We start from the raw sequence: 26,906 nt of genomic DNA, 5'->3' as shown, positions 1-26,906 counted from the left end.
TGTTTGAGAGCACACAAAACAAACGCTGTCCCCTACCCGGTAGTTAGGTGACTAATTGTTAGGGGCTTTGTTAACAAAAAATAGTCAGCGTTTTATTTTATGGTGTTAATGGCTGTAAGTCATTATTTAGAATGAGACAATCTCTCTGTAAATTGGATTTGAGAAGTTTTTTTTAGCTGAAGGTTGATTTGTGCTTCAGATTGTTCTGCCTGCTGTGTTCGTGCTGGTCGCGCTGCTCTTCAGCCTCATCGTACCGCCGTTTGGGAAGTATCCCGCCCTGCAGCTGCAGCCCTGGATGTACGGACAACAGTACACCTTCTTCAGGTAGGCCTCCACCCAAACGTACACCATCACCTAAGTCAGCGCAGAAAATATTTTTAATTGATTTCTTTAGCCGTGAATTGGTCAATTGGTTTTGTCTACTCTTGTGAAAAAACTGCTCATGCTTTTTACTTGATGGCTTGTTATTGTTGATTTGACAAGCATCCCTGCCGCTGGTTTAATATTTATAGCAATGACGCACCTGGGAACCCGGCAATGGAGAACCTGCTGGAAGCTCTGCTGGACCAGCCAGGTTTTGGTACCAAGTGCATGGAGAAAGAGGAGGAAGACAACAGCACGTAAGAGAAGCCCTGTAAACATAGTACAAAGAAAATGTGATTGACAGCAAAAAAATCAGTCTTCTACAAATGATAGATGAAACAGCCAGTTATTAAAACAATTTCATACCTTCCTTACATAAAGATTAATGGGTTAAAGTAAAAATGATGCACCTGGAAGTTTGGTCTTTTGATGGGTGTATTAAGTAACCTAAAACCTCTACTGGCACTCAATAGAAATCGCAACATCCGTTTTAAACTTAATCTCTGTAAACAAAAAATGTCTGGCTTTGGGGAAATCTGTTTACCTTAAATTTGTGTGTGGTCGTTTGATCTACTTTATCTTTAATACCAGACATTCAGGCAACATTTCAATGCATAAACCACAAACCTTTACTGAATGTTCATTCCCTGTTCTCCCTGCAGGAGTCCTCAGTGTGAAGGCGAGCAGGGTGTGACGTTCATGCGGCCGCAGGTCTCCTACTCCACCTGGCAAATGTTTAGCAGAGGCAACTGGAGCAAAGACAAACCGTCTCCTGATTGTAAGTGCAGCACAGAGGACGTACGCCGGATGCTCCCCGACTGCCCGCAGGGTGCCGGTGGAATGCCGCCTCCACAGGTCAGTGCGATGTCAGGGCCAGACCGAATTATTAGCATAATGCAGTGTTGATTGATTTGACTTTGATCTCAGTTCATTTAAAATTAAGCCAATTAAAGGCATATATACCAGGACAATTTTATATTTAAGTAAATTGGAAATTTAAAGCCAAAACACAGAAAATATTATCTGGAACCTTGTAACATTCTCATTAAATGTTTGCTTGTGCATGGTATCGTGTGGGGGAAATATACTGTAGTGTGTCTTTGTCTGGCTCTTATTTATTTTATTTTTTTTATTTTAGACTAAGAGGCTGACTGGAGACATCCTCCAAAATCTGACAAGTTTTAACATCTCTGATTACCTGGTGAAAACCTACCCTCAGATCCTCAAGAAAAGGTAACATAATAAGACATTACTATTTGGTATCATTTAATTTTGTTATTCTTTTCACAAGTTTAGGTTTTTTTTTTTTTATGAAGAAAACTGTTGATACATTTAAGGGGTCTTAAATACATCATAATTGCTTTTCCTTGGAACTTGAGCTTTAAAAACACTGTAGCATCCATCTTTGTTGTCTGTGATCAAGACCCAATTTTATTTGGTAAATTGTATTAGTTCCACCCTAAATAACAAAATTCCTCAGAATATTCAAAAATATCTGATCCTTTCATTGTTTTATCTTTATTTGTAGCCTACATACAATATGACTCTCCTCCTTTCTGTTTTATATTGAAGCTGTCAATAGCTGATTTATTTTTAGGAGACAACATGAAATATAAAGAGCATTTAGACCATCATGTGAAACAAATATTGTCCCCAAAATCTAGTCTGATGATTGAGATATAAGAATGGAAATACATTAATGCTTCTTAAAAAAAAAAAAAAAAAAATTCAGAGTGAATGCCAACATATATTGAATATGTAAGGACTCTGTTGTTAGAACACTGATTTCCCTTTTTGTGTTTCCTTTAAAGAATATACTTCACACATTCACTCTTTTCCCTCTGTGTCATTAACAGCCTAAAAACCAAGAAGTGGGTGAATGAGTTCCGGTAAGCTGCTGGTTTAAAACTTTATTTTGACGATACAATATCTCCAGTACTTATAGCCATAGTGGCTTGTAGACTTGCTTAAACATGATTCTTCTGAAGGACTGACAAAAAACATTTTTTTTTACTAACAGATACGGAGGTTTCTCTCTCGGGGGCAGCTCCACTCAGACTTTATCTCAGGTCCACCACGTCCAAGACTCGATCGTGGCGATCAGGACTCGTTATGGAGTTCAGCAGGTATAAACAAGGTTTGAAGCATGTTTAACTGAATCTGCTGTTTTCCTAAATGTTCTCAATGTTTTCTGATGTTCTTCGATTCATCACAGAACAGCTCGCTAGATCATCTGCTAAACAGACTGCCGGATTTTCTAGGAGGACTGAACAGTCAAAACAATGTCAAGGTAAATTGTGTGTCTGTTTATCTGTCTTCCCTTCTCATTTTCTGTGGCCTGTCTTTCAAGGAAGAATCTAGCACTTAAAAGCGTTTCTCTCGTTGATGTACTCAGGTGTGGTACAATAACAAAGGGTGGCATGCCATGGTGTCTTTTGTGAACGTGATGAACAACGGCCTGCTGAGAGCGAGTCTGCCACCAGGTCCAGAGAGGAAAAGACACGGCATCACTGCCTACAACCACCCGCTCAACCTCACCAAGGAACAACTCACAGAAATAGCCATGTTAGTTCACTGCTGTGGGGTTTTAAGAGTTGATGTTGGTGGATTTGATTTCTTTGACTGTTATATTACCCCCAATTTATATGTGTGTATCTGTATTGTGTATGTTGATATGTGTTTTTCTGTGCCTGACTTTTTTTCCTGGTTCTCTTTCAGGATGACCACATCAGTAGATGTTCTGGTTTCCATCTGCGTGATCTTTGCCATGTCCTTTGTGCCGGCCAGCTTTATCCTTTTTCTGATTGAGGAGCGAGTCAGCAAAGCCAAACACCTTCAGTTTGTCAGCGGGGTAAAACCGATCCTTTACTGGCTGGCCAACTTCACCTGGGACATGGTCAGTGCTCAACAGAAAGGAGTCATTTTCCTTGTTGATTTGTGAGGTTTTCACAATGTGACAGCAATCTCAATCTGCAATTACGTTAAGTAATTTTTGATCATATTTGGTGGGATTTTCTCTTATAGCAGAGGAGAGGTCAATACTTACGTGAATGGATTAATTGTGTCAGTAATGTTTTAATTACTACAGTTTGCCAGTTGAGGTTGACATGAGCTAGAGTTTGTTCTACAACAGAACAAACCTTTCCACAATCTTGTATTCAGATCATATTATTTTACTCTCAAAATAGAAGTAATACAAATCTGGAAAAGTAATAAACCCATATAATTACATGACATACTCAATTTAAATTCTGCTTTGTACAGCTAAGGCTGTGTTCAGATACACAACAGAACTGAAAAATGCAGCCACCTCATTCATTTCAATGATGGCACTGTTGTTCAACAGCACAAGTGCCAATGCAGAATGCTCCGTCTAAAAAGTTTAACCTGGCTCAAAATTTGTTGTAACGAAATTCAACATCATCTTGCCTCGTTGTGTAAAAAAGCTCACTTTAGTTCTCCAATCAATAATCTGCATTAGATGATTCTCAATGCAAAATAATATTCACAGGATAAAAGAAAGACTTTCTCTTTTTCTAAAATGTCATCTTGTCATCTTGTCAGTTGAACTACACAGTCCCGGCCACCATGGTGGTGCTGATCTTCATCTGTTTCCAGCAGCAGTCGTACGTCTCAGAGACCAACCTGCCTGCTCTCGTCCTGCTCCTCCTGCTCTACGGGTACGTTCAGGCTCGGCCTCCACTGACTTCTGTCCTCGCTGCTACACTTCTAAAATCATGCTTCATCAAATCTGACTGGACTGAATGATCAGAGTGACTCGTGTCTCTTTCAGTGCTCAAGGATAAACTGTTTTCCTTAGATCTATTTGTCTCAAAGTTAATCTAATTTTCTCAATCATCCCCAAAGAGCATTCTTACCAGCATGTTGAACTTGATTGGTATGGAGAACTTTCTGAGTACTTGAGACATAATGAGCTTGAATCTTGATTCCTTTTTAGGTGGTCCATCACCCCTCTGATGTACCCAGCGTCTTTTGTGTTCAGCGTCCCGAGCACAGCCTATGTAGTCCTGACCTCTATCAACCTCTTCATCGGAATCAACGGCAGCATTGCCACCTTTGTACTGGAGCTGTTTGTTGACGAGGTACAAAGCGCACCAGTCTGCACGGGCAGTGCGGCCAGAAAAAAATATAAACTTTTCGTGTTCTTTTAACCACAATTTATGGGACTTCTTTTTCAGCATCTGAACGAGGTGAACAGGATCCTGAAGAAGGTGTTTCTCATCTTCCCTCATTTCTGCCTGGGACGAGGACTCATTGACATGGCCAAAAACCAGGCCATGGCAGACGCTTTCGCGAGACTGGGTACCGATATGTCCACCTCTAAATACATATCTAAGTCTATTCAGTATTTCAAAGCTGAAAGTTATTTTAACCCAAGACACTTTAGACTTCTCTGCTTTTGATGCTTTTTGCTCATTGTTGTGGTGATTGTGCACTGTAGTTTGAATATACATAAAATGATCTATTGTTGTTTTGTTTGACCCTTTTATGTATGAGGAAGACTTTTGTAACTATCCTAGGGGGCATTATTGCGTGCATACCTTTAACCTAAACTGCAAACACACATAATGTACGATATATAAAGATACATTTATGTAAATATTGTCTTGGCCTGTATTTCTCCTCCTCCAGGCACGAAGCAGACACTGAACCCTCTTCAGTGGGACACTGTAGGGAAGAACCTGTTTGCGATGGCAGTTGAAGGTGTTATCTTCTTTATCTTCACCATACTGCTACAGTACAAGTTCTTCATTCGCAACAGGTAAGTTCAAAACAACCCTATAATATTTTAGTAAAACGCAGACAGATCTTTTGTTTGGAAACCGATCTGCAGCATTTGTATGAAAGTGATACAGAGTGATCTTGTACCTCCCCATTCAGGTCGTGGTGGGGCGAGCCTGAGTTGCCTCCGCTTGGTCCAGAGGATGAGGACGTCAACAAGGAGAGAGAGAGGGTCAAAAGTGGCAAAGCCCAATCAGACATCCTCTCCATGATAGACCTGAGCAAGGTACAACCAGCATTCAGCCTAGAAAATAAAACTTTTCACTGTTTACGTTGTTAACTCCTGTGGCTGAATCACAGAGTGAAGCGTCTGCACTCAGTTGACATCAAGCATAACCCATACAAAACATTTAAACTACTGTTTCAAGTTGTGTTCTGAAGAGCTCCATTTGTATATCATGTTCGAATTGTAGTCTGCCATCATGCAACATTTTTTTCTTCCTACACTGGCAAACTTCTTTCTGAGACGGCATTGTTGTGAATTTCTGGTTGATGGTAAAACAAAGGACTCTTTGTTTTGCAGGTCTATAAATCAGGCAGGAAGCCGGCGGTGGATCGTCTCTGCCTTGGGATTCCTCGTGGAGAGGTGAGAGATATATACACCAAAAGAAGCACTAATAACATCATAGTACAATAAGAAAACACACACACAAACATTGTCCGACTTTTGTTCTAATCAGCACTGTGTTTGTCAGCCATGTCTTTCTGCTGTAGATACAGTCATTATGTCCAATAAGAGGTGATTTTAGATATAATGTCCCAGAGATTATTTTATCACTGCTGCTGCTTAAAATACTGTTACTACTGTTAGTATTGCTGCTCCTGCTGCTGTTCTATTGTTGTAATGAAAATTATACTTCTGCTTCTATAAAATACTGCTGCTGCTTCTTCCACTAATATTGCTACTTCTCTGCCTATTACTAGAAATGTTCTTCCGCCACAGCTGCTTTTACAGAAACAACCACAGCTATTACTGGTACTTAAACTACTACAGTAGTTTCGGCTGCTGCTAATGTAGAGTGAAACAGAGAGTTATATCTCAGCTAAGTGTTGAATAAAAAAGTTGACATAGTTTCAATGGAATGGTCCCAGCTTCTCACTACAGCTGCTGCGTGTGTAGATATATTTGTAACTTGATGTTGTGTTTGTTTCCTACAGTGTTTTGGCCTGCTGGGGGTGAACGGAGCAGGGAAGACCTCCACCTTTCGCATGCTGACCGGAGACACGGGCATCACCTGTGGAGAGGCTTTCATTAAAGACCATAGGTACAAACTCTGCACCATCAAATTTGACAAAAGCCTTGTCCTACTAAGTGAATGTGTCCTGGATATAAGAGGACAGGAATATGTACAGTAGCAGTCAAAAGTTTGGACACACCTTCTCATTCAACTACTTTGAAGAATCTAAAATATAAAACTTATTCTGGTTTGTTGAGCATTTGTTTGTTTACCCTCATAGTTTGGATGTCTTCAATATTAATCTACAATGTAGAAAAAAATAAAAATAAAGAAAAACCATTGAATGAGAAGGTGCTTCCAAACTTTTGACTGGTACTGTATGAGAAGCTGAATGAACCCGTATGAAACATTATGGAACATAGAAACAGTGTGAATTTATTTCTTTGTTAGCAAATTTAAGACACTGAAAACATTGAGTTTTCAGCAAATACTTACTGAGTTTAAACTACTATTATTTGGCAGTTAAATATCTTCAACATACCTACATTTTAAAATAAGCTCCAGAGCCAAAGTTGATGACATAACTGTTATAGTAGAAATGGTAGCAGTCACAGTAGGAAATTAGTAGAATGTGTGCCAGTTCGAAGTACTATTAGCAGCACTAGTAGAAGTACTAGTACTTGTAGTAGTTATTGTTGAATGACTAGTGACGGCAGAAGTAGTAGTACTGAATGTTGCAGTAGTAAAAGCAACACTTGTACGAGCAGTAGTTCACTTTTAGCAGTATTATTATTAGTTGCTGCAGTAAAAGATGAAGAAATAATTGTAATAGTGGTAGTATTAGTAGTAGTAGTAGTAGTAGTGGTAGTGATATTGGTCGTACTGGTGGTCACAGTAGTAGAATAATCAGAAGTCCTAGTAGTGACAGTAGATAAAGTACTAGTAATAGGCCGTCATTGCAGGTGTTCACTTTACATAGTCGTATAAATACTTAAGTGGTAGTACCAAGAAACATAGTAACATCAGCAGTATAAGTATGGTTAGTAATAGTAGTAGTCCCAGCACAATAACTTAAGTTGTAGTAGCAGCAGTAGCCCTAGTAGTAATAGCAACAGTTGTGGCAGGAGTACTACTAATAGCAGCAGTATTAGTTCTGGTTGTACGGTGAAAATATTTCTGTGGTTCTCAGTGTGCAGACAGAGATGGAGCGAGTCCACCAGCTGATGGGTTACTGTCCACAGTTTGACGCCATCAACGACCTGCTGACAGGTCGGGAACATCTGGAGCTGTACGCCCGCCTGAGGGGAGTGCCTGAGGAGTCTGTCACCAAGGTAACGTAAAGGAGCAGATCCCCTCAAAACTGAAATTAAGACGTTGAGTCATGTGATTTCTCAAACTGTGAGACACAGTGACAGAATTGATGTGTAGTGACAGATATATTTAGCTGCACTGTGCAGGGTTATACAGTGATGCACCTTCTCTGATGTCCTGTAGGTGGCGCAGTGGGGCGTGAAGAAGCTGGGACTCACCCAGTATGCTGAGCGGGAGGCAGGAGGCTACAGCGGAGGCAACAAAAGAAAACTCTCCACTGCCATCTCCCTCATCGGGGCTCCTCCTGTTATATTCCTGGTGAGAAACAAACTTGTTCACCAACCGCTTAGAGGATGAAACTTAATATTGCCTGTTAAAACATGGGAAACATATCTCTAAATTCACATTAAATATCTGTATAAATAACATTCTAAACATCAAGAAAACACATAGTGTATAAATTGCAACCCTTACATCACAAACATACATGCATTATTTTTAACTAGATGATGTTGTTCAGTAACTTAATTGTAATATCTGATTTTTAAATCTTTCCTAAAATGTGTTGATAAAATGAATGAGTATTTTGACTTACCTGCTGACTCTTGTTTCCATGATGCTTTCATTTATTTAACTCTTGTTAGGATGAGCCCACTACTGGCATGGACCCCAAAGCCAAAAGGTTTCTGTGGAACTGCATCCTCAGCGTCACCAAAGAAGGAAGAGCTGTAGTTCTCACCTCCCACAGGTAAGAGGAGATGTACACTGATTTATTCTTTCATATAACAGTGGAAACAAGGCTGTAATAGGCAATACACATTAGCAGGATGACCCCACAACCTCCTGTTCCTTCAATGAAGCACTCAGTAAAAAGAAAACCCTGTCAATAATCTTCTACTGCTCCATCAATTCTGTATTTATGGCTAAGAGTTTCCTCCTGGTGTGTATTATATAGTGTATAATCTGTGTTAATGGAATTTATCATGTGTCTGTACGGTCAGTATGGAGGAATGTGAGGCGCTCTGCACCAGAATGGCCATCATGGTGAATGGCCGATTCCAGTGTCTCGGATCTGTACAACACCTGAAGAACAGGTAAGCACTCTATATTCTGTCTAATACAAGTTATACTCAAAACACAATGTATCAGCCAATGAATGAATGCCTCACGTCTTCTCACACCACTTAACTTTACCCCTCCTCAGTTTATCGGTTACCAAATTAACGCTGTGTTTTTTTGATAATTTCATTTTAACGATGGAGGTGAAGCGATCTGTGAAGGACCCTCTCCGTGCTATTTGTGGGGATCAGTTCAGATTTTTGATTTCTGGTTTGGGTCATTTTACATATCATCAATTCATCATTAGTGCAACTAAAACCATATTTATAAATACATTGAGAGATTGCTGATCTTTATTAGTGTCTGATTTATGATTTATGAGCTCACTTGAGTAAAAGTCATATTTATGGGTGGCAATATGATAATATATACTGTGAGACAACATAGATTTGTTAGTTGGCGGATACTACGATATAAACGGTAGGAAATAGAAACATCTTTAACAGTTTAATAAGAAAGAAGGGTTGTGTTTTATGGTAATATTGGATTTTTATAGGATTATTTTTGCATCAATGTGAGGAAGTTCTATGAATTAACTGGTATTTAATTAGCTGGATTGGTCAGAAACAGACATTCCCGCCTGGTTATTTTATTCATAAACATTTTCTCAATAGATTTTCCAGAAAATTACATGATACATATATTGATATAGCAATATGAAATTGGATCTATTATCCTGTTATATTTAATTTTTTTGATATGCCATACATTAAAGACCTACACATATTTCAGTGAAATGGCCCATTGTACAGTGAATTACATTAAACTGTCAAAGTACTTGCGAGGAGAATTTAAGATTAACCGGTTTTTAATTCATACTGTATATAACAGGAACATTTTGTTAAAAAATGGAAAATCCCAACGCTAAACTGGTTTAATAGCGCCAGTGTTAGCTGCACACAGTAGCCTGACTGCATTCTTTTACTCAGGAACAGAATATATCATGAGGCTGACACGCCTTAAAACTTTATTTATTCACTTAAGACCAATGCTTCGAACATGATAGCAGCAACGTTAAAGTACTTCACTATGCAGCTTTACGATGTATAGTTGTGGGTTTAATCTCTTGTGTATACAGTCTGTTGATCTACTGTAAAGACCTCTGCAGGAAATCTTTTGGTTATAATCTTGTAGACTCTCGTGAGATTAACTTTTTCTCTGTTGTTACATATTCTTGTTTTTAAATCTGCCCTCAATCAAATTCCTTTGAACTGTAACATTACATACAAAATCTTGACTATTGTTTCGTCCTTCATCTTCCAGGTTTGGTGACGGCTACACTATCATCCTCCGCCTGGCGGACACCAAATCCGACCTGGACTCATGCCCCATCAGCACCCATATGAAGAGCTCCTTTCCCAGCATCGAGCTGAAGGAGCACCACCAGAGCGTGCTGCAGTATCAGCTGCCCTCACACGCCTGCTGCCTGGCTCGTGTCTTCGAAGTGCTGGCCAACAACTACGAGGAGCTGGGCGTCATCGACTTCTCTGTTTCACAGACCACCCTGGACCAGGTGAGGATGAATAAATGATGCAAGCATGGGAGCCATTCAAACTTCTCATATTTTTAAAAGTGGCTGGTGTAAAGGTCCTGATCTGGGATGTTCTGTAAATTTAATTTACTCGAGCATTGCATCAAATATTTCCCACCAGGCTTTGCTCTGTGGCTAGTGTTAGAGGGAAGGAGGAAAAGGCATGAATTTGAATTTTTAACAAGCATTTGTAAAGTTAACAGCTAATAATAACGAGAGAAAAGGGCCAGGAAAGGTAATGTTAATCCCACCCTAAACTACCTAAATATATATAGTATATCATCACCAGACACGTTCTTTTAACATTTTGATGATACTGTAATATATTACAAAGCTGTAAAATGTAGATTGTCTTTTGATTTCAAGTTGCAAGATTAGGTTCTGAAATTAGCACTCACCACCCGTCAAATGCAGATAAATCTTGGCAGTGGCGGGTTAAATTGGCAGAGCTTTCGGGACTTTGGTGGAGAGGGAAACCACGAAACAGAAAGATACTTTTAGAAAGGGAGCGGCTGTAGCTCAGACAGCTGTTGCCGATTGTAGCAGAGAGGAAAATCACTGTAAAGTTGTCTTGTGGTAGTAAACGTACACAGTAGGTTTAAGTTTTCCATGAATTAACTCTGCACTGTATTCATTAAAATGTATTCATAGTATGTTGTAATGCCACAGTTTAAATTGTAGACTGGTATTTTATGATTCACATAGCCAAATGTTTTTGGTGCAGATACATTGAACATTGAAAGACATCATTCTTTACATTAAATGATCTGTAAATGATCTTAATGTTATACCTTAATTAAGTGCATAGATTTTAAAAAATGCAGATAATATTTCTGAGTGGCAGAAACAATAAAGCTTGGAAAAGTAAGGTGTTAATTAGGTGATCCAGACACATTTACATTGATGGGGCAGCAGTTTTCTTCCAATATGTGATTGTTATTATTATATAGCTGTAATGAGAGAATAGGAAAGAAATTTAGTCTCAACTCTTGAAGACGATACATTAGGTTGCATGCATGCTACTAGGCGTCAACAACAAGAATGTGATGGATAGCTGACTGTCATTAGCTTGATAGCTAACCAAGCACATTTAAATAAATGGAATTATAATTTGATGTGACACTAAAGCGGATTAATGTTTGTAGGTATTTGTCAACTTTGCCAAAGAGCAGACGGATGACGACGTCCTCACAGATGTGGTCATCGGCAACAGAACAGTACAGACCAACGTCACTACACTGCACTCCGGGATTAACACTCCCACCATCCAACCACCGCCGCCAGTCACACCCCCTCGACCAATCAAGACTCCAGAGCAACATGACAAATCATGTGACAGCAAACCAAAAGAAAGTAAATCAAAAAAGCCAAAAGCTGGCAAGGTCAAATCCAAAGAAAGCAAAGCTAACGGAGAGAAAAGCAACAGCACTCCAATGACCAGAATGCCTCAGCGAGAGGAGAAGGCTCAGAGGAGAGGCCGGAGTGGGAGCAGTGGATCAGACAGCAGTAACGTTGGAGTTCTGGGAGAAACCAGTAAATCCAGTGGCTCCAAACACAGAGCAGGGAGCTCCAGTAAAAATCCTTCTGCACTCTTTATAGTGGATGGCAACACAGAGGACAGTTCACTATGAAGTGGACCGGTGCATCACGAGCTGAGGATGCAGGTTTAAAGGACACACTTCAGTCAAAAGCTTTTTAATACTCGCTGTATGTTCATCTGAGTGTTTTACAATGCTTACAGCAACCTCAATATGCAACATGGGAGGCAAAGCTGGTGGGAGTTAGAGTTGGAAAGGTGGACTGTGAAAGTTACTTTTAGAGATAAATGTATCTCTCTGCCTCCTCTGAAGAAGGAAAAGTGAGTACTTTCTAAAATGGCTTTGGTGCCTTGTTCACCCGTTAACATATCTGCAGCTCTATACCCTTCATTTGGGTTCATAAATCTTACACTGTGTCTTCTCTTTCTGTATCAATCTCATAAGTCCAAAGTTGTAAAAAATATTATGCAAGGCTCAATGTAAAAAAAAAAAAAAAAAAAAGGGTTGGCGTTCCTAAGGGGTCAATCAATAGACCTCTCACAATTGTATCTTTATTTTGCAGAAAGCACTTTAAAAAAAGAAAATGTTGCAAACACTGAAGTACATGTGTTACATGTAATAATTCAGATGAGTTTATGTATTATAAATATTTGAGGGATTGTTTTCCTTATGTGGAGAGAATTCTTACTGTAAGTTCATTGAGAAATACCTCGACCTATATTTAATGATGAACTTTACAATTTTTATTCTTTTGTAAATCAAGAATGAATTTTGTCTTTTATCCATCAAAAATGTTTAGTTTTTTCATTTATTTTGTGTGATTGGATAACAATGTCACTATCCAAACAGAGATAATTACATATTCTATATGCCACATGTAGAAGAATCTGACACACTTCCTGCACAGATCTCGAAAGGTCTGGACATCTCATTTATTTATCACAAGATATTGAAATATTTTCTAAATTTGAAACTATTGAAAAATCCTGGACACACAGGTGTGACTCTACACAGTTTTAGCTGCATAGTGTCACTTCAAATTCTTCTACATAATGCCAAACTACAGCACTCCAAATTAAATCAAAGAAATTATGAAAGATCCAATAATTAATTGTTCCATTCAGTCTGAGCTGCAAACACCAAACGCAACAACATTGCCTTTGGTCATTGGTTGTTTTATTTTTATAATTTGAAATTTGAATTTCTTTTATCATAAAAATGACACAGCTGACTGAATGTCCAAAGCAGGTTGTTACTGCACTGTAATGCACTGTTACATACTCAAAAGATTGTTATAATAGTAATAGGCATGAGACAAACAAAGTATAAAGAAGAGAGTATACAATCAGAAGGGTTTCATTCCAAAATGCAAACTGTTACAATATAATATATAATACTTTAAAAGGTTTAATCTATTGAAAACACTGAAATGATATGAATTTAGACAATGGCTGATGTGTCATTTTGGAATGAAAGTCTGTACTACTAAATGTACTTTTAAGGTATTATGCTTGAAAAGTTCTACTTGAACATAAATGTATCTGTGCATCTACTATAAGATGTACATTGTATGCTGAAGATATGCTAGCGTAGAAAAAAGAGAAACGGGTTTATGTCTGTTGTGAATGTTTTGTCTTGAAGGAAAACAAAACTGTGTCTGTATACGTATTATTTAAAAAAACCTACTCTGAAGTATGTTGTCAGTCTAGTTTGTTGTTTTTGATGAGTCACTGCCACATGTTGGAAGTCAGAAGGTTTTTCTTCGTCATAGTGAGGATGAGCAATGGTTTTGGTGCTGATAAAGGTGAAGGGGTGATCCTCCGTCCGTTTACACTGCATCCACCCGCTGATGTTTCTGTTACTGCTTCACTGTTCAAAGGAAAGAGTCAGAAAGAGAATTTAACTTCTAGATTAACATCACAACCACATGCAAAAATATCGAACGTAGAGATTACATTGTTATCTACAAAGGTAAACACTAGTAAGAGTTCAATAATTACTAATATTCAAAATATTTAATATCTTAGGATTTAAACATTGTATTGCCAAGAGTTCAGCAGTTCGTTTATTTGTTTTGCCAGGGAATAAAACATGGATGTATAAAGAGCAATTGAAACTTTCCTATAAAAGTTGCTCAGTGTTGCATGAAGCAAAAAAAGTTTGACTTCCGAGTATAATATTACCAGGATCTTCTGACATCCTCTGCATTCCATGGCCCATAAGGCAGGCTCAATAGCATTTTCTCTAAACCCGCCTCCCAGCCTTCTGTCTTGATTCTTGGGATCATTCTCATGAACAGAGGAAGGAAAATAACTCTGGATTCGGGCTATTAGTGCATTTTTACAACTTAAGGAGGGGCCAGGTAGAAACTTAGACCATCATGAGACACTGAAATTTGTATAAATTGCTCTTTAGGATACATTACTTCTCTTAAACTAAGCATTCTATAAAAAATGATCTAACGTTATAATCTTTAAGATTTTAGAAGTATGGCTTCATTTGGAAACCATTAAATGTGAATACAATCAATAGTCACCTCTCTAAATAATAGCTTGAAGTAACCCTGATGATGTACTTTCTATATTCCCCTTTTGTACCATAACTACGGCAAAGTAAATAACAACATAAAATAATTTACTCAAAAACAACCAAACATACATGTTGGCCAGGTTTCTGTTCTCTGTGACGCTCTTCTCTCTCAATCGTTGATCACTAACAGCCACGAGGAGATGATCGGACTGGACACGTCTCCACGGTCCTTCATCACCACCTCTCCTCTTCCTCCCCAGCTTCTGTGTGACCGTCTGCAGCAGAGCCTCCAGACTGGACAAGGAGATGTCAGGAAGACGAAACTCAGGAGATCTCTGCTCGGAGAACGAAAGAGAGGAGAGTCAGACAGATCTGTAGTGGGAGACACTTTAGTTCTGAAGGGGGAAATATATATTTTATTTTCCTGTCCTGTTTTAGTTTTTGCCTTTTTTTATATGTGGTGCAAGAAGTACTCAGATCTATTACTGTAGTTGTAGTAATACCACAATGTGGAATTACAATAACTTAAATATTAATAAAATGTACTTAAAGTATTAAAAGTAAAAGTATAAATAAATGTCCTCTGTGACTGATTTATTATTATGTATGAATCAATGTGTAAGTAGTGTTTTACTGTTGCGGCTGGTCGAGGTGGAGCTAGTTTGAACTTCTTTATTTAGAGTCACAAGATGATTCATGCAGCATGAAGGAAAAGAAACAAAGTTCTACTTATCAAATTAGTTTTTTATTTTCTGGACTTCTGTCTTCTGTAATCTTTGATTTCTTTTGTGAAATACTGGATGATTGTACCTTTTTTGGGCCTCAAACACTTGTTGAAATGAAGCCATGTGAAACATATGAGGGGAAATCTTTCTTTGGTGGAGCTGCTAACAGCGCATAGACATCTGAAAAATGGTAAAATAGCCTCAAACAGACATTTTATGCTTCCGTTTCAGGTATTTACCGTCGAACGTTTAAACACATCTTTAGGGACTCATCAGCTTTGCATTCATTTGCAAATAATGAGGCATAAAATCATTGCATCAAGACTTTGATATCTTTACCTTCTGTTTCAACTCACTGAACAAATTAAACGAGCAATAACGAAGATTTGTAATATATGTGTTTATTTATACGTGTAGTCTCTGGATCATTGCCAGTGACATTTTCAGGAAGCTGCTGATGTTTCTGACTTTAAAAACTATTTTTGTTGCCCAAAGCCTTGTTGATTTGAACTATACTTTTCTAATGTGTTCTTCCATGTGACTCAATAATTTCCTCTCCACCGCGGCCCACTGTAGCTGTGCCAAACCAGTTTGTGAGGATGCAAGTCCTTCTGGTTTCCAGTAAAGGTAGGTACTGATCTTCACTTCCTTAAAGTCCTTTCCATTTGAAAATGAACCACTTTTATATGAGCAAAGCTTTGTTTTAATCTTAGGATTTTAAGGACAATTAAATTAAGGACAGCGATAAAGAAATAATCACATTAATGTACTCACACTTTTAGAGAACAGAGGATTGTCTATCCAGGGCCGGCTGTCTGGTACTTGACCTGTAACTGACCCATCGCCTCGGCTGCCTTTTATAGTAAAGTTTGAAGAGATGGTGCTTGTTTGCTCAGATAAACTGATGGGAGGTAGAGGTGTGTGGCACCTCTTCTGACGGTCACAACACTGAGGAGCTGGTCTACATTGAGTTATAGGTGGCAGCACACACCGAGGACGTAGTGGTTGTTTGGTGTCTGAATTTAATCCAATGAGAGAATCGAGTGGTTTTTCCACTGATTTAATGACAGATGGGCCATTTTTGCGGCTGGTTTCTGGTTCCTTTCTACTTGTGCAGCTGTCCTCTTCACCCTCCTCTTCCTCCTCAGGCTCCTTGGCTGCAGCCAGAACAGGCATCAGATTGACACAAAGCCTCATTATATTTCCTGATGTCTCACATGTTGTGACCTCAGCTGAGCTGGAGTTGCTGTTTGTTGTGGCAAATTGGATCTTCTCCTTTGACTTCACAGTTCTCATCTTGGGAACTGATTTCTTCACTTTACCCACGATCATCGGAAAAGTGTCTGGATAAAGTTTTTCTAGTACAACTGTCCTTTTCTTCTTCTCTTTCCTCATTCCAAGATGTGTATATAAACACCGTCGAGAATCTTCTCTGAAATAGTCCAAACATCACTCAAAAAAGCTTTAGATGAAAAATGTTCTGCACAGTTTTTATTTTTTAGTTCTCAGATGTAACAAACTGAACTGCTCCTTTTTCTCTCCAGCACCAGTGAAAAAGAAAGTTCAGAACAATTAGATGACTATTTGGCAGGCCTATTAAACTGGCTGTTATGGTAACATGCACACAAACTCCAGTCAGCGTTTAATGAGTGGGGGGAGAAAAGTCATTGTTATTTCAGATTATATCAGAGGTTTGATTATGGTTGAGCTGAAACCAGTCAAAGATGATGGATTATAAAAATGATGGAGGTGACAGTGGCTGTATTTTGCAAGTTATGAGAGGAGCTTGTCCTATTGGGTATGCCAAAGATTGTCTATTAGTAAGATTAATCACTCAGGAGATTAAAAAAGAAAGACTTGGACTACACTTCAGACATGCACGTTTGTATCTGAATGTTGAATTTTCATACATGAGCTGCTACATTTAAAGGAACAGTGCCTTCATGTGGTGATTAAGATAAAATAAGATAAGATAAGATAAGATAAGATAAGATAAGATAAGATAAGATAAAATAAAATAATCCTTTATTAGTCCCGCAGCAAGGAAATTTACAGGATTACAGCAGCATAGGTTATAGTGCAAACAAGAGACATAGTAAAAGAAAAACAAGATAAAAAAACAAGTATTATAAATAAGCAATAAAAACAGTAAAGGATCCACAATAACTGAAATATTATATATACAGACAGAAAACTATTATAACTATAATTGCACAGTGTATTTGTATATTATTAATAGGACCAAGTAAATACATTTTACTCTCAATAGCAAAACTAAATCATCGTCTTCTGCAGTTTGTGTTTAATTAATTTAAACGCTGCACTAATGAAGATTTTTCATAATGACAATTGAACAAATAGCTGAAGCGTGTGATTATACTATGAGACTATCACCAAATACACTGTGCAATACTATAACTATAATTATTCTGTCTTTGTTTATAAGATTTTTTTTTAGTTATTGTGGATTTTAATTTTTTCTTACTTACTTACTTATTTAAAATACTTGTTTGTTTTTTCTACTATGTACCTTGTTTGCACTATATCTATGCTGCTGTAATCCTGTAAATTTCCCCGCTGATAATGGATAATAATGGATTATCTGGATGGATTATTTTTACCTTATTTTATCTTATCTTATTGCTTCCCCCAAGCGTTAAGTAAGTAGTAAAGCGATTTTAAATAAAAAATAAAAATGTTTTTTTGAGTGTCATACAAGAGAACAGCAGGGCTGCCCCTGTATATATGTGTATAATAAATCAGCATAATCGGTCGTGTTGGTCTTCGTTAGTTTTTATGTGCTATTTTCATGCCGAATGACTTATTTTTAAAGAAACCTGAAAAAAAGTGGTGCTTTGGAGAAAATCTGTTTTACAGATCCTTATTAAGATAAGATAATCCTTTATTAGTCCCGCAGCGGGGACATTTACAGGATTACAGCAGCATAGATATAGTGCAAACAAGGTACATAGTAGAAAAAACAAGATCAAAAATAAGTATTATAAATAAGCAAATTAATGAATGAATGAATATTAAATCAACTAATTAATTGGTCAAAATATCTTGTAGTTACAAAGTCAACACAAACAATCCTATCTTAAGATAAAGATCTATATGATGTATTGATAAAAAATTATGCAAATGCAAACAGAAGTAAATAAAAGTCCTAGTTTGAAGTGACCTTCAAAAAGGCCTTACACAATGTAACCACGTGGAGACGGAGTGGGACCTCTCTGTTTTCCGCCTCTCTGTGTTTGTGTTGTAATCACAGCTGTCCAGTTCAGCAGCAGCCGAGGAGGAGCTAAGCTAGCTGCTCACAACACAACCTGCCAAACACACTCAGCGGCTAACCTTAGCTTTCAGTCCCGACCCACACAGATCCCCAGCTTGGCTTTGTGTCGTTTGTTCTGCTTGAGTAAAATGGTCGTTTTGACAAACAATGAAGAACAGGATTATATGTGAGTGAACACTGCGAGCCTGCTACGTTAGCATGCTACTTAGCGTTAGCATGTTTTCATGGTTTGTTTGTTTCATCTCGTCTGGAGTTGTGATCAGTGTTAGATTAGACATCGTGCTAATCATGCTAATGTGGTTGACGTTTATGTTCAGGTTTTAGCAGGCTGCTAGTTGAATGATCTGTCTCTGCTAGCTTGTGATACAGCTGGTGGCTAATGCTAACTAGCTGATCTGTGGTAGAGTCTAAATGCATCATGAGATCACGTCTGACACGCCTTGCTCTTAACATTTCAAACACATTTTATTCAGATTATTTAGAGGTTTCCTCGCTAAAAAATGTAAAGATCCATGCATCTAAAAACATTGTAAACATATATATTAATGCCAAAATCCTGGTTAGCTAAGTTTCTGATTTATTGGGGTTTATATGTCAAAGTAAAATGGTATAATATCTCCTTGTGAACTAACTCAGGAACATGTCGTGTTGCTGTAGTGTTGCTGTCAACCTGCAGGCTAAAAATGGCAACTCCCAGGCAGAGGGGGGTCCTGCACACCCACTGACCTACATCTGAGGCTGCTGCAGGAGGCTCGTCCTCCTCTGATCCATTTAAAACACAGCAGTGATGAATCAGAAGCAGGCCAGTACAGTAAAGGAGAGCTATCCGACGTAAAGCCCTAAACAACAGTTTTAGCAGCTTGGTGATAATCTATACCCCCTCACAGCCACTGTAACTGTTTGGCATATTCTCCTTTCCCTATAAAATCAGCCCCCAAAAATAATCATGGAGTGATGATACACTGCATGACATTCAGATATAATGCAGTAACCTACTGCTCAAGAGATAGAAACACGGTCTCAATGTCCACCTCATACCCCGAGACCCTGCACCGTCACACATGCTGCATGCTTAAGAAAATGTCCAGTTCAAAAAGAGCATTCTCCGACTAAAAATCAAGAACAGTGCCAGGCTGAAAGGCTGAAAATGAGGTCACACAAAAGTCTATTTCTACATCTTGTGTACTGAGAAGGGCCTGCTCTATTGTTCAGTGCCTGTCACTATCACTCTGTCTACTAAAACGTGTAACCTACAGCTGAATCATTACAGTTTCTGTGTGTATTTTGTTGTTAAAACCTTTTAGGAAATGTAAAATAATCATCTGTTGAATAAGTATATGCAGCAGCTTGAAAAAGTTTCAAGTTTACTACATCCCTACAACATGAGACGATTTAAATGAATAAGATCTGCTGAGCTGTTACTTCCCCTTCAGGATTTGTATGACTTAATTGGCTAAATTGACATCTTGTCCTATGTTGTTCCAGCCTGATAGAGGAGCGTAAATGCTCCTCCCTGCCCAACTCTCCAGCCAAGGGAGTGTCTCCCTCCAAAAAGAAGCAGTTCTTCATCAACCAAGCCATCCGCAAATCTGACCTCATTCCCCGAGCCAAAGGCAAGAAGAGCCTCCGCCGACAGGAGAACAGTAAGCGGTTATTATCAGATGATTTATAAGTTGTCATCCACTGCAGACTGAACAATGCCGGACAAGCCTGTGTGCCTTCAACAATGGGGGGAAAAAAGCATTTACATTGTATTGTTATTGCTACAAAAATGCCAATACAGTAAAACAAAAGTACGTCTTTTTTGAATCTCAAGAATTAAAACTTTAAATTCTTGAATCTGTCAATAATGTTCTGCTTATAACAACACTGTCCATCTCTCTCTTCTTCTCTGAACATCAGCACGCTTTCTTGCTAATCTTCTTGAGAGGGATGAGTGCTCCAAAGATGATCTGGAAGTGTGCAGTAACCCAGCGATCCCGTCCATCTTCACTGAGGCCTGCACCAACGGAAACTACATAGAGGTAAGTCGACTTCAGCTGGACTTAAACTTTACCGCTCATTAATGCTGCAGGAGTGGAGCGAGGCAGTGTTGTAGTCAAGACCACCGAAACATGAGTCATGACAGAGACCAGAGTGTAGCGAGACCGAGACAAGACAAACACTTTAGGGGGGTTTAGACCAACTCAAGACCAAGACCAGATCAGTGGGAGTCCCACACATGATAACTTAAGATAAAATGAGAAACATGCTGATCATAGGCACTACACAAATTGAGCTGAAAAATCCACATCCCCATAAAACACCTCAAGAAAATAAATTAATAATAATAATAAATTAAAAGACAATAAAAGATTCACCTTTTCTGACCACGAGACATGTCATGATAATATAATCAATAAACATTGCAGAGATGAATTTTCCATTGTTTACTATGAGCAGAATGATGATAAAAAAAACAAATCAGACCACACAGGCTATCCCCTGCAGTACCGTTTTTGAAATACATCTTGGTCTGAGTCAAGACCAAGACAAAACAGAGACCTTCAAATCTTGTAATACTACAACAGTAGTGTGAGGTCTGTCTTGGTTTTGGCTTCACTGTTTTTCTTCCAAGCACTTAAGACAATTTCATTTTAAGACATTTTAGTTTTGGTGGAAGTTTTACCTTTTCAACTTCTTACAAATGCCAGAGACTAAAAGCTTGTCTTACATTGATGATGAAATCTTGATAAAAATCTAAAAGCACCCAACAAAACAAGTATTCATTTATAAATCTACTCCTTATCCTCTTGTTCTCGTAGCCATGGAACGACTTCATGAATTGCTCCGGCGAGGAGCAGGAGAGGCTGCTGTCTCTGCTGGAGCAGGAGGAGGCCAAGAAGAAAATCACCGCCAGGCCCCTCAAAGACGAGAGAAACTGTGAGTGTCTCAGTCTGAGCTCCTTTGTAAACTGGTTGATGGATTAGTGCGCCTGTTTGTCTGACCATCACTCATGTCTTCACAGTTTATCCTGCCTTCACTGCTCAGGACTGCTTCCAGAGAATCGATCGCAGGCTGCGAGCGACTCTTAGACGGAAGCAAATCCCCATGGTGAGTGTCATCTTCACAATGAACATGGTAGAAGGGTCGCGCTTAAGTAAAAGTTTGATTTAAAAAGCCTAAACTTCTAATCAGTCCTCTGACCATACAGTGATATGAGAACTGGTTGAAGACGTGTTAACCAAAGTTGTTACACATTTTGACTTCTCTCTCTTGCATCTCTGCTGTGCATCAAACTCACAGGCTTCACCAGCTAGTTCTCTTTTTCTTCCTCCTAGTTGACCTATAAAAAAACCATAAAGAAGAAAAACAGGTTTAGCCACAACCATGACTCAGCAAAGAAGCCCGCAGTAGTTCAGTCTTTGGCTCAAGCATTAACTATGCTTGAGAACAGATGATTGTGGTGAAGATCGAAACCTTTTAACTTCCACCCACTTTTTTATTTTTCTCCTCACAGGGAACTCTGGAAGTACTTGAGGAAAACCTTCTGAGCTTCTTCATCGCTCAACCTCACTCAGTTTACACAACCAACCTCGCCAGCAGGTAGAAATCCTTTTTTTAATATTCAGCGTAACACCAGGTCTCAAAGTCTTAAAAAGCTTTCAAATCTATTTCCTAAAAAACAAGACCCTCAGAAAGTATTAAAAACTCTTAAAATACATAAACGTAGACAGAGGTCTTAAATATTTTGTCTTGCTTCCAGTAATATTAGTTATAAAATGTTTTCTTCAGCACCATTCTTGCAAACACTTTTACTTCTGTTAGCTGCAGGAAGGAAGCTTATGGTGTGATAATGGTCAACTGTCAGTTTTTGCCAAAAAGTTTTACTCAAAAAGTTTATTCATCTATCCAGTTTATGGTATTTATCAGGGTCCAGGTCCCATTTATGTAATTACTAATACTAAATCATGTGACATAATAGTAAATCATTTCAGCCAAAGCCATATCATCTCTTCTGATTATCCATTATGCCTTAATACTTTGACAGGTTATTAGAAACTACAAAGGTCTTAAAAAGTATTTAATTTAACGTTGCAGAAACCCTGTATACTTATGGGCTTTCTGTACATATCAATGATTTGATTTTATATATGATAAACTTGTATGCCAATAAAGCCACATTGAATTGAATTAGTTCTAAAATATATTGTTTTTAATTCTAGGTCTGATACCTATATTTCACACAAAACAACACCTTTATGATCCACACAAAGATTTTGCATCATTGCAGCAGCAGGAAATACAACAAACAGAAACAGGATATGAAGAAAATGGAAAATATTAGGCATTCGACACAAACAAAGACTATCTTTATTGATCCATGCTGGGAAACTGGTTGATTGTTTCTACATGAGGTTAGAGAACACCGAGGAGTGGAAAGTCATGTCTCTGTTGTTTGTTTTTGTGAATCAGCTTTGAGAGACTGCTGCTCCATGCTGTCTGCCAGTATATGGACCTCGTCTCTGCAAGTGAGTGGAAACACATACAGACATATAATTTATACCAGTCAGCACGTTTCCACCTTAAATATGACTGATTTTGTCAATGTCTGATTTTTACATCTGTGCATTGCAGATTATTCTCTTAAAAACTTTTTTTTACAGTGACAAATTTGATGAACTAATTTCCATTTTAGGGCATATATTATTTCACTATCATTGAATATTTGTCGTGGGTTATTTTTGGTTATTCTTTGGTTAAATTTGGGAAAAAAACATCAGTTAAGTTGTATCGACCAACAAAAGCTTTTAGACATAACAAAGCACAACAGTACGTAGTTGTATAAAAGCTTTTGAAAAATATGTTTTTTATAGAAATTAAAGCTACTTCTCTGTTTTCATAATACTGTTTAAAAAGCCAGCTTAATGTTTTCCCGTCCCATGAGAGTAATGAGAGTCTGTTTGTTGGTTGGACCCTCAGGCTCCGACTACAACAGGTCACGTCAGACCGAAGTGGTGAACAAACAAGAAGCGTTTTTACCTCCTAGTCTTCTGCTGTCTGCCTACTTGGAGCAGATGAGCTGAGATCAGGTCCACGCCATGTTTCTCCGTTGTCTCAGCACAGCTCTGCTGCAGGCAGGACCTCTGGGAAATGTAGATACGTCTGTATGTCTTGTCTAGGTAATGTCGGCCAAGCTCAGAAAATACAAGGAAAAATGCCTTTTTCTCTGGTTGGTCCCTGGTTTCTGTTGGAAGTTTCCATTCATTTTATCCATAAACAGGTCATAGTTCATTGACCCACCTGTATGTAAACAAAGCCATATAGACTAAATGTTACATGGTAAACATTAGCATGTAAGCATTCTGGCTGTAGGCATGTTAGTATGCTGCAGTTAGCTTCATGCTCAAAGCACATTTTAACACGTGTACATAAGGCTAACAAAGTACGCCTTGCCTAGAATAACCCTTCTGGTTTAGGTAACATGAGCTCTCTTCCTCCATTCTCAGGCCACATTTTACATTTTCCGCCCCACTGGTAAAGATCTGTTAGCAGAGAAGTCAAAGCTGTGTATAATGTGTTAAATACAGCATCATGGAGCTGTGTGGCTCTAATACTGTGTCCTTACTGCATTTGGATTGAAGAGAATTCCCTTTAACAGGTTTTAAGTTAACTTGTTAACATATTAACATTATGGGGAATGTATTTATATCACAACCTCATTTGTGGAATTCACTATAGCGAATACATCATACAAGCAAATACCATTTCATGCAAAAAACAATTGTCATTGTTAAAGCATTATGTCCAGATTAATTTATGAGCTTTAAGTGAAGGCAGAGAGGTTTAAACAGGTTAATTAACAGTTTATCCACGCTGTGCCTTTTTATGGTGCATATGATAGAACTTCACATATCATTAAATTTAGACAGCATTAAATATGACTTTTTAGTATTGTTTAAGAAATCTTCTCACACCTGCATCCCACAGGTATCACTATCAGGTGATGATGATAATGTCACTGACTGATGTCATCATATCACTAATGGTTAGTTTTATTCCTGCAGAATTCACATCTGTTCTTGAACATTTATTCATAATGACCCAAGGTAATGGAAACATTCCCAGCGCTGTTGTTTGGTGAAAACTAAATAGGAAAGTCATATTTAATATTTATTTCAATAAAGCACAAAGTCACAACAGTGAATAAAGACAATATTATCCCCAAAAATAATGGAACATTTTAATTTAAACCAGTTTTAATTTCTGTGTTGCTAAAGATCAATGATATTTTGCAAAGGTGCTAGAACAGAATGCATCAGGAAATGCATCGCTGCCTGAAGGATTAGCCTGTAGGATTTGTGTAAGTGGTGAGGTGTGAAGCATGAATATTAATAATCTCTTTACATTATATGCACAGACACATCTCATCATCGTAGGTAAAGAAGTAAATGTCTGTTGTCAAGGGTTTGAAATAAGAGCTTCTGCTATGCTGGGGAAGTAATACCTGTAATATGTCTGGGAAGAAAACTCTCTTAAGGTACATTTCTTGGGGTTTTCTCTCTTTGCAACGTTCTCTGCTGGCTTTGTCCAGTCCCATCACCTCTTCTACCCCTTCATCATCTGAAAGATACACTTACATTTTACCCATCGAGACTTTCTGTATACATCCAGGAACCACTGAGTTGTTTTGTTGCCTAGTTACAAGCTCAAGTACATGATTGTGAGGCTGAGCAGAGCCAGTTTAAGCACAGGTTGCTGATGTGCTGCTTTCACTGCACACTTGTGTCGCCGAGGTGTAAATGTTACTTCAGTAATGGTCAATATTACAAGATAAGGAACTACTCTGTAGTTAAAAACTGCTATTAGATGTATTCATGTATTTCTTACTACATGCAAAGCACTCACTAAGTTTACACACAACACACAACTTCATCATTGAAAGCCTCTTTTTTACATAATGTATGGTTTAAAGGGATACTGTATGTGCAGTAGATGTGTTACATTGGTAGAAAAATCACCACATTTAAGGTGTTATGATGGTAAAAACCTGCTAAGTTTTGACTTTTGGGAATGTTTCATCTCAATATTAACATTTACAACCCTGGAACAGCACTTCTGCCTTATGAACACAAGTTTGTATGTTTTTCTCCTGTACATATATTTCTACATTTCTACTTGACTGGATTTGGGAAACCAAAAAAAAGAAAAAAAACGTATTCCAGCTTTTTTTGTTTTTATACTGTCATTGGCAGTGTAACAAAACTTGACCTGTTGGTGCATTTTGTCAACAACCAAAGTTTGTGTGTTAGTTTGTGTGGAAATCCAATTTCTCAGGCTCTCAACTTCTCACTCTGAATGTCACGTCGTTTATCAAACATGGTGTAATTTTCTGTGTACTGTATACTTTCTTCAAGATGAGCTTTTTAAATACATGTACATGTAATTGTGCTTTAAAAAAAAAAAGAACTCAGATGATTGACCTGTGCCAACATTTGGATTTAAAAGCGTAAAATATTCTGAAAGCTTTACTAGACTAAAATATCTTATGTGTGTGCCACAGTACTTATTTATAATTATCACTGCATCTATTAAAGGGTTTAAGATATGTCTTCTCTTTTGTGTACTTTTTACTTCAAAATGCTAAAAGCGATGTCGGATTTTCAAGTATAGAAGTATCTAAAGTAAAAGTGTGATATTGGAGTGTTTTATTCTACAATTTAAATTTGTACTGAATTCATTTGATTGTATTAACATGTAGTTAATGTACTTATTACCTTTCAACATTCGCTATCATCCAAATCTTAGATTAGTGAGGCTGTTGTGTGACCACATATCTTTTTGCTTGTATCATTAATTTTAGAACAGTGCACGTGCATGTAATGGTGCCTGAACACATAACTATATTTGTTGATGTGAACTATGGTCTTCTGCAGTCTGACGACGTGCATGCACCTTTAGAAACATGAAACTATAAAAGTTTTGTCAGAATCCATCTTTATCTGAAACGGGATGCTTTGATTAAAACCCTAAAATATAATTTTAAACAGACAATTGGGTCAACTGCAGAAGGTCTCTGTTTTATGAACATAACTATTTTTTTATTTTTTTTTGCAATGAGGCTAAACTTTAGAGTCTGAAATATGTTACTCAAGTTTTTTTAATCGAGTGATAACCACTATACAAAACATGAAATAGAAGCACCAGTGACAAAAAGTTGTTGAGGAATTTAAGCTAGAAAATGATAAGTGCTTTATTTTTTGAAAGATTGTTGAGTGAATATTAACACATCATCCTCTCAAACTATTTAAAATAAACATTTTATAAAAAAATTGCTTTGTAGAGTGATAGAGAGGCTTCCACTAGATGGCGTACTAGTACAAATCAATATACCAGTGGTGAAGGAAGTATTCAGCCGCTTTACTTCAGTAAAAGTACTAAGTCCTGCATTTAAAATCTTGTAAGTATGTTAAAAGTATGTAAATACAATCAGGGAAATGTACATAAAGTATTTAAAGTCAACATACTCAACGCAGA

At 37.9% G+C, this 26,906-nt stretch overlaps 2 protein-coding genes across 2 annotated transcripts in view; both read left to right on the top strand.

The window, feature by feature from the left end:
* Nucleotides 1–13,518, top strand: part of abca7 (ATP-binding cassette, sub-family A (ABC1), member 7) — a 31,295-nt gene extending 17,777 nt beyond the window's left edge. The window contains exons 29-50 of the mRNA XM_054603206.1: nt 200–324; nt 513–620; nt 1,026–1,218; nt 1,502–1,596; nt 2,220–2,252; nt 2,384–2,489; nt 2,579–2,653; nt 2,759–2,928; nt 3,082–3,259; nt 3,928–4,043; nt 4,322–4,466; nt 4,563–4,686; nt 5,017–5,146; nt 5,266–5,392; nt 5,690–5,752; nt 6,325–6,431; nt 7,534–7,675; nt 7,839–7,973; nt 8,300–8,403; nt 8,657–8,749; nt 10,038–10,287; nt 11,451–13,518. Of these exons, the coding sequence (XP_054459181.1) occupies nt 200–324; nt 513–620; nt 1,026–1,218; nt 1,502–1,596; nt 2,220–2,252; nt 2,384–2,489; nt 2,579–2,653; nt 2,759–2,928; nt 3,082–3,259; nt 3,928–4,043; nt 4,322–4,466; nt 4,563–4,686; nt 5,017–5,146; nt 5,266–5,392; nt 5,690–5,752; nt 6,325–6,431; nt 7,534–7,675; nt 7,839–7,973; nt 8,300–8,403; nt 8,657–8,749; nt 10,038–10,287; nt 11,451–11,936 (3,105 nt within the window). The 3' untranslated portion in view covers nt 11,937–13,518. The remainder of the gene's footprint in view (nt 1–199; nt 325–512; nt 621–1,025; nt 1,219–1,501; nt 1,597–2,219; nt 2,253–2,383; nt 2,490–2,578; nt 2,654–2,758; nt 2,929–3,081; nt 3,260–3,927; nt 4,044–4,321; nt 4,467–4,562; nt 4,687–5,016; nt 5,147–5,265; nt 5,393–5,689; nt 5,753–6,324; nt 6,432–7,533; nt 7,676–7,838; nt 7,974–8,299; nt 8,404–8,656; nt 8,750–10,037; nt 10,288–11,450) is intronic.
* A 4,860-nt stretch (nt 13,519–18,378) lies between these two features.
* r3hdm4 (R3H domain containing 4) lies at nt 18,379–25,962 on the top strand. The gene is made up of 8 exons (XM_054602987.1): nt 18,379–18,555; nt 19,875–20,032; nt 20,292–20,413; nt 21,194–21,311; nt 21,397–21,482; nt 21,889–21,974; nt 22,845–22,900; nt 23,352–25,962. The coding sequence occupies exons 1-8, from the start codon at nt 18,518–18,520 to the stop codon at nt 23,453–23,455; spliced, it is 768 nt and encodes a 255-aa protein (XP_054458962.1). The 5' UTR covers nt 18,379–18,517; the 3' UTR covers nt 23,456–25,962.
* The last annotated feature ends 944 nt before the right edge of the window (nt 25,963–26,906 follow it).

This window comes from Anoplopoma fimbria, chromosome 8, assembly GCF_027596085.1.
Source record: "Anoplopoma fimbria isolate UVic2021 breed Golden Eagle Sablefish chromosome 8, Afim_UVic_2022, whole genome shotgun sequence".
NCBI lineage: Eukaryota > Metazoa > Chordata > Actinopteri > Perciformes > Anoplopomatidae > Anoplopoma > Anoplopoma fimbria.
This window is presented reverse-complemented; position numbering and strand designations above follow the sequence as displayed.

Bases quoted from the DNA above. Each gene is read 5' to 3' on its own strand.
- r3hdm4 (XM_054602987.1), top strand. From the start codon at position 18,518: ATGGTCGTTTTGACAAACAATGAAGAACAGGATTATAT. The intron at 18,556-19,874 runs GTGAGTGAACAC...ATGTTGTTCCAG, and splicing joins AATGAAGAACAGGATTATAT to CCTGATAGAGGAGCGTAAAT. The intron at 22,901-23,351 runs GTGAGTGGAAAC...TTGGACCCTCAG, and splicing joins TATGGACCTCGTCTCTGCAA to GCTCCGACTACAACAGGTCA.